Here is a 13,873-nt window from a genome sequence, read left to right on the forward strand (position 1 = left end):
ATTTCTGTTGTTATTTTGTGTCTCACTCTAGTAATTTTGTGTCTCTTTAAGGTTTTTGTATGTCTCCCCCTTAGTTGTTTTGCTTTCCAACAAGAGATGTAACAGTCCCCTTCGAACAGATGCTCTGGTTCTTGGGGCCATCTGACCCTTTGGGCCCCTGGGCCTGTTTTTCTCCGGTCCATTCAATAATTCATCCATGAGGATACATTGTGAATGCACACACAGAGTCAAGGATGAGTAGCAACACATGTGACACATCTCTAAACAGACACTTTGGTGCTCTAATGCTGGCATCATGCAACAGTGAGACATGTTGTACAGGCCGTACAGGATGTTTCACAGAGCTCATCTCCTTTAACTTTGGCTCAGAAATCATCTGTTCAAAAAAGACAACTCGACAGACAACCAGCAATGAACACAAATTCTCATGTTGTGTAGTTTTTACCTGATTCCAATTGGATGTTTTGCTTAAGAACTGGTAAGAATTGATTCTTGGCTTTGGAATGATTAATATTTCCTGTTTCATGTCATCAATGTCTGGCATTCATTTTAACTGCCACTACAGTCTTTATTCCCCTAGTCCTGGCTAGAAACAACCAAACATTGCTGCAGAGTTCATCATCAGGGCACACTTTCAACTCATGTGCCAATTTGGAAAGAAGAGACATGTGGAATACAGACCAAGCAGAAATGATTTGCATGGGGCTACAGAATGCAGAACAAAATAAAGATTAGAGGACTAAAATCATTGTTGTTGTTTAAAATTTGGCCTAACATTGGCAAGAGGCAATAAAGTGGATGAAGATCTTTTTCAAAGCACAGCAGGGAAAATACAATCCCATTCATTTGAACACGCTGGAGGAAGTGAGGCACACAAAAAATACATTCAGAGAGAAAAGTTTCACTTATATACACTCTTGACATAATAGGGACAACATTAAGAGGGGAGAAGGAGGGACAGAAAATTTGAAAGCAAAATCATTTTATTAATTTAAACTGAGCAGTGTAGTAATACATGAGCTCTGCAACTGGTGGAGATTGCTGTAAGAAATTTACAATATGGCATCCACTTGTTCCATGAGCAGCACTTCATGTAGTGTAACAGTATGTCATGGGTCGATATTTTGAGTTACAAAATGGTGATAGTGAGCATAAAGGAGATGAAAACTGGAATGTATTATTAAGTGAAGTTTTAGATTCGACTCCCACCCGTGAGAGGTATTTGGAGCCAACTGGATTCAGTGAAATGTTTGGGCTTGACTGATCGAGCAGTTTTGGGCCTTTTTGTCCGCTGTCACTTCCCTGACTGACGGTGCAGATGTTTGCTGTGACAACAAGCACCAAAAATGAGTGTGGCAGCTCACGCAGACAGATTTCAAAATTTACCAACAACTTCCATTTTTCTCATTTTCTCCAGATTGTCTCCTCTCTGCTCCTTTGCGCATTCTCAAATGCATACAACCCATGTATTTGGGAATAACTACTATTTGTTTCTGAATATGAATCATTTTCAACTCAAGCAGATGTGTCATCAGTTTGTGACATCCAGTTGATTTATATATGTTTCCCACATCTGTTGGTGCATCTTTGTATTGACTTTGAGCAGAAGCAATATTGTAAAAGCAGGTTTGATGTCATTTCATACCAAATAACTGTTAACATTTTACTGAGAGATTGAATGCGAATTATTCAAATGGTATATTCAATATTTTACGTTTACATGTTTCTCTCTTTATCTCTTTCTCCAGAGTGGTATGGCATTGACATATGATCCCACTGCGATGCAGAATGGGTAGGTGAAATGTTTTCTTCTCAGATTTCCTTTTTTTATTGTTTGTTTTTACAACTTTAGATGCCTGCAAATGTTGCTTTTGATTCATATCCCCTTTCAAATATTTGTAAAGCTTTGTAAAACTTTTCATACCAGCAAACCTGCAAGGATGAACCGACACATCAGCCGACCATTAGCACTGATATGCACGAGTGTACTTGCATGCAAATGAGCAGACCACACAAATAATAAACAGCCACAGGACATACAGGCCATTAATACACAGTCTCTTTGTCTTACCTTGTCACGCTCTCACCCTCGTTCTCACAGCTGACTGATGCAGACGGAGCATTCATTTATGCACCCATGCATACAAGCTGTCAGACATGTAGATTTTGATTGCACGCAGGGAAGTCGGGCGGTGTTGCAGTGCCGCTGTAAGACTTTCGTCAGCCGAGGCTATCTGCAGTGCTCTCAGGCTAAATGAGGAGAGCCGAGTGTCTGTCTGTTTCAGGGGGAAATTGGAGATCGGTCCTGTCTGCTAGGAATGCTGCTGGTGATGCGATCCCAGGAGACACTTCCCTCCAGCTTCGTGTTTGTCTCCTCCTCATTGTTGTCGGCTCAGTCCTTTTTACTCTTTGTTTCACTACTTTCCCTTTTCCTCCTCTTCTTGATTGTTGTCATGTAGTGCTCTTCACATTTTATTTACCATTACGTTCTTCATGTCACCTTCACACCTCTTTGCTTTACTACGCTTTGTTGTCTAGTCCCTCCCTTCTTCTAATTCCTACTCCCCATTTACAAACAGATGCTACACCTTTGGTCATGTCTTGTGTCGTCCTGTATGTATGCGTGCCTGAGCATGTGTAAATATGCTCGCACGCAAGCATCTGTGCACTTGCAGTGTTTAAGCCCTCTACAGCCTCTCTTCCGAGGTCATCGGAGCTCCTTCCGGCGAAGCACTAAATGACTGTGAAATGCTAATGCAGCTAATTAGAGAGGCAAAAAGCGAGGAGGGAAGGGGGTTGAATAGAAAGGGAGGGCTATGTGCGGTCAAGAGGAGGGCAAAGGCAAAAATAAAGTCAGCTGAAAGAGAGGAGAAGGTTTGCGAGTCTGTCAAAGATTGAAGACGGCTGTTTGTTTGGCTCCAATGCCAATCTGATGTTATTGGAAACATATGTACCAACCTGCCAGACTGCTTTGGCTTTTAGCCTGTCCTCTCTTTTATCTGGGAGACCAAAACTCACTTTCTCTGAGCCTGTTTTTTGCATCTTTTTTGCAATCTGGTCTTTTTGCTGTCTTTTTGTTTCTCCATCTGTTTCTTTCTCCCTTCCTCTATTCTCTGTCTTACTCTAAATTTCTATCTGTCCTCTCTTTCTTCTGACTTTCCTGCCCACACACACGTATAGACACTTATTTTAGCATGCTCCCCCACATTTGTCCACTGAAAAGTCACAGAGGTCGGCACTAAATCATCCGCTAATTTTTCAGGGTAAACGCCTGACAGTGCAGCTAGGTGACACCAGGGATTCGCGGAGAGGTTTTAAATTCAATCTTCTAGTAATGTTCTGTTCGCAATTACATGTTTAGTGAATTATTTAAACAGCCCCGCTAAAGTCCCTATTGACAACGTGCTGCTAAGGACTAATAGCTTCCATCAATAACCTTGGATCTGTCCTCTATCTACTATTTTGCTCTCTCAATACACATCACTCTAATGAAAAATACGATAAACACAATCAGAGAACCATATTGAATAACCGGGATGCGTTCGCTCATTTGTATTCATCAATGACACTAATACAGTATCTCTAATGCAAGTCATACATTAATTGTGTGGTCAGAAAGATGGATCCATACTGCTACATACTGAGTGGAAGAGGATTTTTATTTTACTTTACTTTACTTTTTTTTTTTTATACTTGTCACTGATCACCCCTTGTGACAGACAAGTTCCAGTCCTTGCTCTAATTTAAATCTATCCCCTGTGTATCTGTTCAAACTTTTCAAGTGATCTGTTAGGTTAAAACATATCATTATCATAGCAAAGAAAAATCTGTGATTAGAGAATGTTTGTGTCGCTGACAATACGCATGGTTTACTCTGAGGCTATAAGGAGACAATATTTGGGTAAGCAGTGCTGAAAGATGCTGAAGAACCAACATGCGTATGAACCAGAGCTGAACCACGACAAGAAAAAAATACCTGGTGCTAATAATTCATGAGATTCTTTTTTCTGGTGCCAAAGGAATGAACCACGTTGTATTGTGGAAAAGCAGAGTAAGCTTAGTAACCATCTTGATGTACTACTATTTAGGCTTCAGCACACCAAGTAGACCATAAAAATCCAGCAGGGAGGGTGGATGTGTGTGAAGCATAATCACTCTCTGGAGTTTATCACAGAGAGTTGGAATCCAACTGCATCCACAAGACCTGGACTGCAATAGTTTAAAAATATCTGAGGGTTTGCATCTTGCAGCTGAGTTCAAAACTGCTCCTGCTATCACTGACCAAACAAATGTAGTGTGAAACAGAAAATGCAATAGCAGAACAGGTGTGCAACTCGTCTCACCCTTAAACTGAGATGTGTGCTGGTGTCGGGGGGGGAGGGGGGTAGCGCCAATCCGTCGGATTTTCCTCTCTTTAGCTGGTGGCTGAGCCTGACTGCCTCCCATTTGTAAGATTACAGTGGATGTTGTATATTCTATTCTAAGTGTGACAGAACTTCGCGAGTAATATCAGCAAATGTCAAATAATGTGACATTTGGCAATAGCAGTTTAAAGTTACCTTTAAAAGTAAACCAACCTTGTGTTTGCTTTTTTATTTCCAAATTAAGCAACATTTGATTTGTGGCACAATGCATTCATGGCTGTGTTGATGATAGAAGCAGGGGAGGGCCTCTCTCTGTGTCTCTGTCCCCTCCTTCTTCCATCCCTTGCTCCATTATTCAGTCAACAGACACTTTGGGATCGATCGGGCACAGCAACACGGCCTGGCGGATGAAACACGTCCTCTCTAGGTACACAATGATAAATAAAGCACCGCGAGCCACACCATTCTACCGTTGCAGGGTTGAGGTGGTGAAAAGGAAAAAAAAGAGAGAGGCGGAGCAAAATCAGAAGGGCAAACAAACAAAGGTATGGGAAGAGAAGTAAACAGAAAATGCAGGTGTTTTACATGCAGCTTTCTCTGCCCAGTGGAATATGCGTAGGTGGGAACATAAAGGGTGATGCTGAAACATTTCACCCACTCACACATTAGGGCGATAATTCATTATTATGCATAGCAGTGGAGCAGACGCCTTTGTAACATGATGTGTACTCTGGTGCAGTGTCAAGTCTCATTCTACGATGACTTTGATGATGTGGCACAAAGTGAAGCTGCAATTTTTATTGTTTCCATGACATCCTTGATGATGTCTGATCCATTTTGTCAGTGGTGTCTCGACGTGTACCGAGTGGTTGAAAACAAGGGGGTTCAAAAGGCTCACTTTCACCTTTGCACACAGCTGCATCTGGAGAGCCATGTGTGCAGAGAAGCCTCTTGACTGTGGTAACATTTTTATCACCATTGTCTTTTAACATGGTATTGTCTTAACCCTTTTCTTTTTTGCTTCCATAGGTTCTACTCCTCACCGTATAGCATCTCCACAAATCGGATGATTGCACAAACGTCTATCACACCCTTCATCGCTGCCTCTCCTGTCTCTTCATATCAGGTGGGTGGTATCACTTTGCTAGGTTGAACCAAGCATTATGGATCTGTAAGGACCCCAGAAATCAATGAAGGTATTTTGAACAGCCCTTTCGAAAACTGGCTGTCTAATAAAGGATAGCAAAGGTTTAGTTTAATAACCTTACAGATAAAACGAGGGGTTCCTCACATAGCTTTCTTTCCAAATTCAGGGTATTTTAGTAAACACAAGGCACTGAAATTCGAGCTACAGGAATGCATTTTGACTTTGCTAGCTTGCCGGCCAACCAGAAAGGCAACTAATATTCAAAGTCAGGCACTACAGTATGGCATCCCTAAATCATATAATGCATAGCAGTGCTATATAATGATAGCAGTAGCATCAAGACCTAAAAAACTCAGTAGAAATACATGGAAAAAAGGGTAATGCCATCTGTTGGGAAAACATCTTAAAAACAGTACACAGTGTTATCGTAATTTGATCAAACTGCGAAAGAGGTATCTATATGTATAGAAGTACTTATACAAATTAAACATTTATGCATGTTTTTCTTTTCCTGATGTGTGTATACATTATTTTGGCTGACTCTGTATTGTCCGTGTAGACAAAGCCTGCTGTAGCTTATTTGCTGTGTGCCATAAAGCTATGTTGTTGATACAAAAACTACTAAAAACATGCAACACATCAATGAGCCAGTGTGGCTCAGTGATGTGTTGCATCGGCTTCTTCATTACCATGGACAGGGGTGTTGTAGTTTATTTTGAGTGAATCCCATGTATTTACATCTTGCTGCTATAAATACTCACTAATACAACAAATGTGTATTAATCCATTATTTCCTCCCATTCAAGTAACATTTGCTAATAACTACAGCTGTTTTCAGCAGCTCCAGACAATTATAGCCTTTAAATAAAATTCAAATATGTATTTATGACCTCTTTTAAACAACTCAATAGCAGTGAATGAAGCTTTGAGCGCAGCACACAGGGGAAGTTTGAAAGTACTGAGAGACTAATGTAATGTTGGTTTTGGTCTTTTCATGGGATTTAGAAGAAAAATAACAAACATCAGCTGCCTCAGTGAAGTTAACAATTTATGTGGAACCATGGATTATGAGATGTGTAATGAATATTTTCACTTCATTCTATCCACAGCAGTTTTGGCCTTCTGGTTTCAAAATGAATTAAAATGTGTAGAATTTACCACTTTATTCACTGTTGTCGTGTGTGTAGTTTGGGGCCATGTAATTCAGATCAAGTAAGTAGAGCTCATGTTTTCTAATGAAAGACTTCAGCACAGAAATTGAGTTATCAGCTCTCTCCATTTGAGACAATTCTTAATCTAGCAATGAGAAAACACAGGCTTATATTGCAGCACTCCTCCCATCGATCTTTCATTCTTAGGCACAAATCCTTCTTTTGTCCCTGTCTGTCTGTTCCCATGTGTCGCATCCTCTCTTCCAAGCACACAAACCAAACCAAATCATGTCAAAGCTGGTTGCCAATGTAGATTGACTCAACTTGATCCACAGTTTGTCAAAGACATAGACTTTAAAACAAACACCAGTCCTCCCCCACAGGTTTTCACTGGCACGAAACGCTGCTGTAAATGAGAAAGACAAATGCAAAGACACACCTTCAGCAGTGCAGAATTACACCTAGAGACAAAACCACATCCTGCTTTTTGTGGAAAACACAAGGATTTAACCTACCTTGCACATCTCCCCATAGACAGACTCAGGTGAGCGAACATACTCCTGCACTCATATAATTACTACATACTTGCATACCTTACATGTGACAAATGGGCCTTCAGGGATTTGTTCCTCCTCATGTTAGGGTTGGGCTGTGGGTAACAGTAAGAGATGAAAGTGGTGATTTGTGACCAAGACAGGCTTTGATGATGAAACCTCCACTGTGAAGCAGTAATTATTAGACTGTATTGCTCTCTGCGGTCCCCATATCCCTCTTATAATTACAACATAACATACTGTATAGTGGACCCTCGGTTACTGCCGTCATATTCTTTAAGACACACTGCCGCAGGGACTGAAGCTCTGAAATGGGCTTGTAAAGACTTGAGCTAATGATTAATTTTCTCTCATTTTGGTTCCCTTCTTTTCATTCTGTCTTCCAATTGTCCTTCTTTATGTTCTCTCTTTCTCAATTCTTTATCCACTTATAACAATCTTCTTTTTGAACTTCCCTTTCCTCTCATCTCTTCATGAACTCCCTTCTGCATCATTCCTCCTACTCATGCCTATCCCTTCCGTCTTTAATTACTTTACTTTTCTCTGTCTTCTTTTCTCACTTGTATCCGTCTTTCTTCTTTCTACTTCCTTCTCCTCTCCTTTCCTACTTCCCTCTCTACAGGTCCAGAGTACATCTTGGATGCCACATCAGCAGTATGTTATGCAACCAACGGTATGTTTTTGAACCAGCCTGTCATTTGTTTTTTTTTTTGGGGGGTTTTTTTTGTAATGCTTTTCACCGCCTCCCTTTTACGCCACATTCCTGCCTGTCTTCTCTGCATATAAGCATGTCTCAGTATTTACTCTTCATCTTAGTCTGCTAATTTTAAAAAAAAAGTCGAGATCCTGCACAATTAGAATCATTTTAAAAAGCTTGAGTAACTTAAAGGTCTGCTTTGTAACATTTTTAATATCTCTGATTTTTTTTCATTTATTTTTTGTCTCATATATCAGTGCAAATGATGCAGTCATTGATCGGTGCAATGGCTGCATTAAGACAAGTAATAAAAAAAAAATGACACACAGTTCCAAAAAGTGCGGCATATGAGAGCCAGACTGAGGTCAGAGTAGGTAAGAAACTTTTGCCCAGCGTCTGAGTCAGCTGGATAAGCTCTAAGAGCTCAGCGGAGCAGAGCCTGAAAACCGTAATAAAAGGTTGCTCCCTGCTGGTTTAAAGTGAAACTGCAGGTACGAAATCCACTTCCCCAAGTGTGATGGTAAACGGAATTCTGATATTAAATATTAAAAAAAATTGAATGTTTACCTGTAACTCCTGGCCATATTTGTACAGAAATACATGTACATGAAAAATATATCAATGTAAAAACATATACATGTACAAATCATGTCTGGCTGGAGACTTCTGAATGTGACCTAAAGGATTTAGACTGTGAGTTTTGTCTGACCAATCACAAACACAAACACTCCCTCTTATACTAATTATCGACTGTGAGTGTAGGTGTGCAGCCGGTATTCACTGTAAATCTATACTCCTCGACTGTCTTTCTTTTTCTCTGACACTCTCTCACGAACACACTTGAATATTTTCTTTGGTTTTAGCAGAGGACTGTATACAGCTAGTGTAACAGGAGACTGAACTTTGAGCCTTGACAGGCTTTGCTCTGAGCTCAGTGGAAAGCCTCAGCTGACATCCTCTCTGCTAAACATACATTTACTTCATAAAAAACTGGGACAAATTCCTGCCCTTAATTGTTGGAAGGAGGAACCTCGCTATCCAGCAGGTGAAAGATCTCAGTGCTTCAACCTCATTCACTGGTTGATTATTTCTCAACAGTAAATGAATGACAGATTAGATTCATGTTGGACCACGCAATAACCTGTGCTTTACTTCAGATCAAAATAAACCATTATCACCTCTTAGAAGTAAATGATTATGGAAAAAAATAGCTGATTGTTGAGTCTCCTTCCAAAGCGTTCTCAGCCCAAATCATCCTTGGATATCCTTGGAATGAGACTCAACCTAAAAAACATTTAGAAACATTTAGTTCAACTTGTTCTGCTTGTGCATGCTGAATATTATTTTTTATACCCAGGGGTTTTAATTATCCACTGGAAAAAAGACTCATACAAATGGGAACAGAAATGAATGAACAGAGAAAAACAAAAAATAAAAAGGTATTTTAATATGGAAATTTTTTACCAGTCAGTAGGTAAGAGAGTCATTCATAAGGCATCTAATGGGAATGTCAGCGATCAAGCTAACCATGGCTGCCAAAATCCTTCAGACATGCTATAAGATTTTCAAGAAGATAAAGTTGGCTTCTCTGACAGGGAGACAATATCCAAAAGAGATTTTATCATCCAGATTTGTCCTAAGTGTTATTGAGTTGGTGTGTTGCCAACATCTGCAGACTATATTACACCTGCAAAAATTCAGTTATGCTCCATTAAAATTGTCAGCTGTAAGGGGATGAAAGATGGAGGCAGCACAGATATGGTGTATCAGCCATCAGCCATACACTGAGGGATTTCAGCAAATACTGTCACAGCACAATAGTTAAACTAGTTCCAAATTCTGTTGCCCCCCCCTTGGTTCCGGTAGTTCTTTCTTCCTATCTGCCTTCCCCGTTGTGTCTATCTGCCAACTCGTGAAAACATTCTGTTGTCATGTCTGATTAAAATGATGTCTGTGAGAGAGGATAATACCCTTCTGTAAATGTGTGTTCAAACAAATGTCCCGTCTAATTATTTGGCAGGCCGCTTGATATGACTTCGTAAGACTTGGAAGAAGACGTTGAGAGATGGAAGAAGACAGAGAATAAGGGATTGGAGAAAGAGAGAGTAAATAAATAAATAACTGTGAGAACTATGTGTATATGACAGAGAGAGGACAGGGAAAAGAGGCAGGCGTTGGGAAAGGAGAGGAACGAAGGGATTACAAAGAATAAATCGAGAACAAAGAAAAGAAAACAACTGCTGCAAAAGCATGTCTGGGCTGTGCGCGCCTGTTCCCCAGCCTTGTCTCTGCATAGTCAAAATCCCTGTTAGACAACAAAGGCGAAGGCTAGTCATTGTATTTCCTGGATACAGAAAAGCTTGGCAAATTAAGCTGCGACAGGGAGGGAGACTGAGAGAAACACAGCAGCTTAATTCTGTTCCTATGGTAGCAGAGGCTTCCTCACTGCTGAACCAAAGTTAGTGACTGGTAACTTTGATTAATGGTGTGCGCTTGTTGACACATTTAGGTCGATGCACATGAGCATGCCTTTGGTAATCAGTCGGTCAACAATCCATCATGCATTTCTTTTGTTTGGGAGTTTGCCGTGTGTATCAAATGGCCAGAGTTTCACAGATACACACTGTAGAGAAACAGCTTCCAAAGAAGTTCCAAAGGTTAAAATGAGAGAAATAAAAGCAGTACCAAGTGCTCTTTTTGATCCCTAGAAATCGAAAGAAAGTGCACATACATGCACTCACATAATTATATTTACACACACACCCAAACACAAACACTCAGACCAAAGAATGCACTAAATGACATTAATTCAGATACACATAGACACACACAAGCACACCTATACACACAGTGGAGTGCCTTAAGGACTGTGTGTTTCTGAGCCTTGGTGGAATGCCCAGATTACTTGAACTTCCCTGTCTTTACATCCTAATTAGTGAGAGGATGTCTTTGTGCATAATTACTCACAAATCCCCCTACAGGAAATGAATGCATTATCGTAACTATGCATAGCAAGAGAGACAAGGAAGGCGGCTTATTGGGGAGGGATGTAATGAAACATCCAAAGAATTGGGATTTCAGATCTTCCTGAATTAAATTGCCACATTAAACTCATTTGAGCAGACAAAGAGGAGAAGAATGTGTCTGAGCACATATCTGAGCCTCCAAGTACTGCACAATACTTGGTTTCTTTCCTTTTCTTATACTTTGCTCTTCTGTGTGCATTGGTGCTCATCAGACTGTGCAGAGCCCATTTATGTGTGTCAGTGCATGTTTAGAGTTTACCTTTTCTTTTTGCCTCATGTAGTCCTATAAAACCTTGTGTGCTTTAAAAAAACAAAAAAACAAATCATAAATAAGAGAGTAGTTTCAGAATGGAAAGTCATTTTTTCAGACCACACCACCTGAGAACAAACAAAACAATGTTGCTTCACGTCTTTTGCATGCTCACATGCACAGAGCTCCTGTCACACCAGCAGCAGTTAGTGGTTTTCATGATAAACGGATGTCATTATCACTAATACTGTGTATGTGATGCTGCAAGGTGCCTGCAGCATTCTGTTAGTTAGCTTCACTTCTCCACTGGAAAAATGACAGCAAAAGAAGTGTGTGAGAGAAAGAGTGAGTTCAAAGTTGAGGCATATTTTGTATTTTTCTCTCTCTCCTGTCCTCAGGGAAAAGATAACTGCCTGTCTTGCACACTCATTTATTGCTTACCCCAGGGGAAAAAAATGCCTGAAACATGAAAACATTAACATAGTCTACTGCGTACAGTTACACACTCATCACACACCATCTAATGCATAGAGTCTTCATGCAGACACACACAGAGGCCGCAAGTTTAACGCTTGTACAGCTTTAAATCGGAACAGACAATTAGTTACTGTGGTTTCCTGTTCCTTTATGCAGTTTTTTCTCTGCATGGAAGCCTGCTGTGAGATTGGATGAAGTGAGAGAAAGAGCGAGGAGGATGAGAAATCATTAAACAGGAGAACACATTGTATAGATGGATGAAAAGCTTGGGTATTAGCTAGATTCTGGATGCTAAATCTACCTGTTGGGGCCAAGGCTTTGTGCTGGTTTGTGGGTGGATCTGTTGATGTATTTGTGTATGTGTGTGTAAGTGAGTGTGCATGGAGAAAAAGTGCCAGTCATTCACTTGTGATGTTGAGGACAGTGTTGACAGAGCATTTCTGAATACTAGACGGCTGTGTTCTTCAAGAAATTTTTGCTATGAAGACAGCAGTCAGGAGGAAGAGCACTCAACACTGTTACCAGCTCTGAAAATCTCTGCACTGTATTGTGTGTGTGTGTGTGTGTGTGTATGTGCGTGCAGACATAAGTATCGTCACTTACAGGCTCACAACTGTGAACAACTCCGACAGAGTGTATGTGCCTTAGAGAGGAACGCTTCACAGAGCTAGAACTTTCATTACTGTCTGTGTGTTTTACCTGCGTGTGCTTTAGTTCTTGAAAGGCTCTCCTACAGATATGGACGACTGCTATACAGCTGAGCTTGTGCCTAAAATACCAAAATCTAATACCTGTGTTCTTCTAACATCCTGTCTCAGCGTGCAGCCACAGAAGTGCTGACTGCTCTCTGGAGCGATACTGACACCCCTCCACTGATGCTGTCTGTGCTCATGGGAAGTGTAGTTAAACAGCTATCACAAATGAACAGCGTTTGTTTACCTGTGCAGAGACGTTGCAAGGCATCTCAGCACACCGTGCAAGGAGTCTCTTATTAAATCTATATAGAGCTGTTGAGTCTATTGCAGAGCTGTACTGGAAAAGTAGAGCTCAGCGCATCAAGGTGTTAGCGTGCATCAAAGCCTGTCACACTGAAGAGGTTTACAGTAAAAGCCTTTCTCCTCCATTCCAAAGCATGTTCTGTCAAGACTGTCTGGCGAGCCAGCTGACAGGCTGCATTGCCGTGTACAAAGTAAAACCATTTGCAGTCATCAGACTTCACTGGGTTGGAAGTCTTTCTACTAACCTCTTTTCCCACATTGCAGTAAACACATCCAGTGACATATGGAAATACTGGAGTTTGCTTTCTTGCTGAAACTTAGATGACAAGATCAGAACAAATAGAAATCTGCCTGTCAGCACTCCCAGAGCTTATGAATTAACATACTAAATGTCATTTGTTTAGTAATTTATTTAGTGTATATATGCAAACAGCCACAAAATAGCACAGAGCATAATACTCCATAAAACTACAAGTGGTCAGTTTTATACTTAGGTTTTTGTACAAATAAAATAATATAGAAATTTAGGCATTCTTGTACTGTAGTTGGATTTTACTTTTGAAGATAGAAAGTCGTTTCCCCTTGCTTCCTCTTCAGGCTAAGCTAAGTTAATTAGGTCATTGCCTTACAGCTTCAAATATAGTGTTCTGAGAAAAGAGTGGTATCAATCCTCTCATCTTCTCATCTTTTGGTGACAAAGTAAATAAGGGTATTTCCCAAAACTCTTCCTCTAACACCTCCATCCCCTTCATCCCTTGAAAATCTATGTCCTTACAGCAGCTTAGACTGAGATTTAGTTTTAGTTTAGTTTTAGCTTAGGGTCATTGCCTTCCTCCCACTCTAATTCACTTTTCTCTCCATCATCTCAACATTTCTCTGCCTTCTGGTTTAACAGTGTTTTTTGTTTGTTTCACTGGTTCCATCGATTGCCTGTCATATAACACTTAATGACTGCATATGACAGTTTGATTATTTCTTGCAACAATGTCTACAACCTGGCCGGTCACGTGTCTTTCCTCCCTGTCTCAGGGTGCTGTGATCACCCCAGCTGCGACCATAGAGCCCAGTTTGTCTCTTCACCCCTCCAGTGTAATGGCTCCTCTCACCCAGCAGATGAACCACCTGTCTCTTGGCACTACGGGCACTGTGAGTCTCAGCTTTTATCTCCTCCAAACCATTTTTGCATGCAGCTTTGCATGCAGGTGTGTG

At 40.6% G+C, this 13,873-nt stretch overlaps 1 protein-coding gene across 3 annotated transcripts in view; it reads left to right on the forward strand.

Moving 5' to 3' along the window:
* LOC124065240 (RNA-binding motif, single-stranded-interacting protein 3-like) overlaps positions 1-13,873 on the forward strand; it is a 108,788-nt gene that overhangs the window by 91,129 nt on the left and 3,786 nt on the right. For all 3 annotated transcript variants that reach the window (XM_046400445.1, XM_046400447.1, XM_046400446.1), the window contains exons 8-11: positions 1,749-1,792; positions 5,394-5,490; positions 7,839-7,889; positions 13,694-13,810. In XM_046400445.1, coding sequence (XP_046256401.1) covers positions 1,749-1,792; positions 5,394-5,490; positions 7,839-7,889; positions 13,694-13,810 — 309 coding nt within the window. The remainder of the gene's footprint in view (positions 1-1,748; positions 1,793-5,393; positions 5,491-7,838; positions 7,890-13,693; positions 13,811-13,873) is intronic.

The sequence above is a fragment of the Scatophagus argus genome, chromosome 9, assembly GCF_020382885.2.
Source record: "Scatophagus argus isolate fScaArg1 chromosome 9, fScaArg1.pri, whole genome shotgun sequence".
NCBI classification, from domain to species: Eukaryota; Metazoa; Chordata; class Actinopteri; family Scatophagidae; genus Scatophagus; species Scatophagus argus.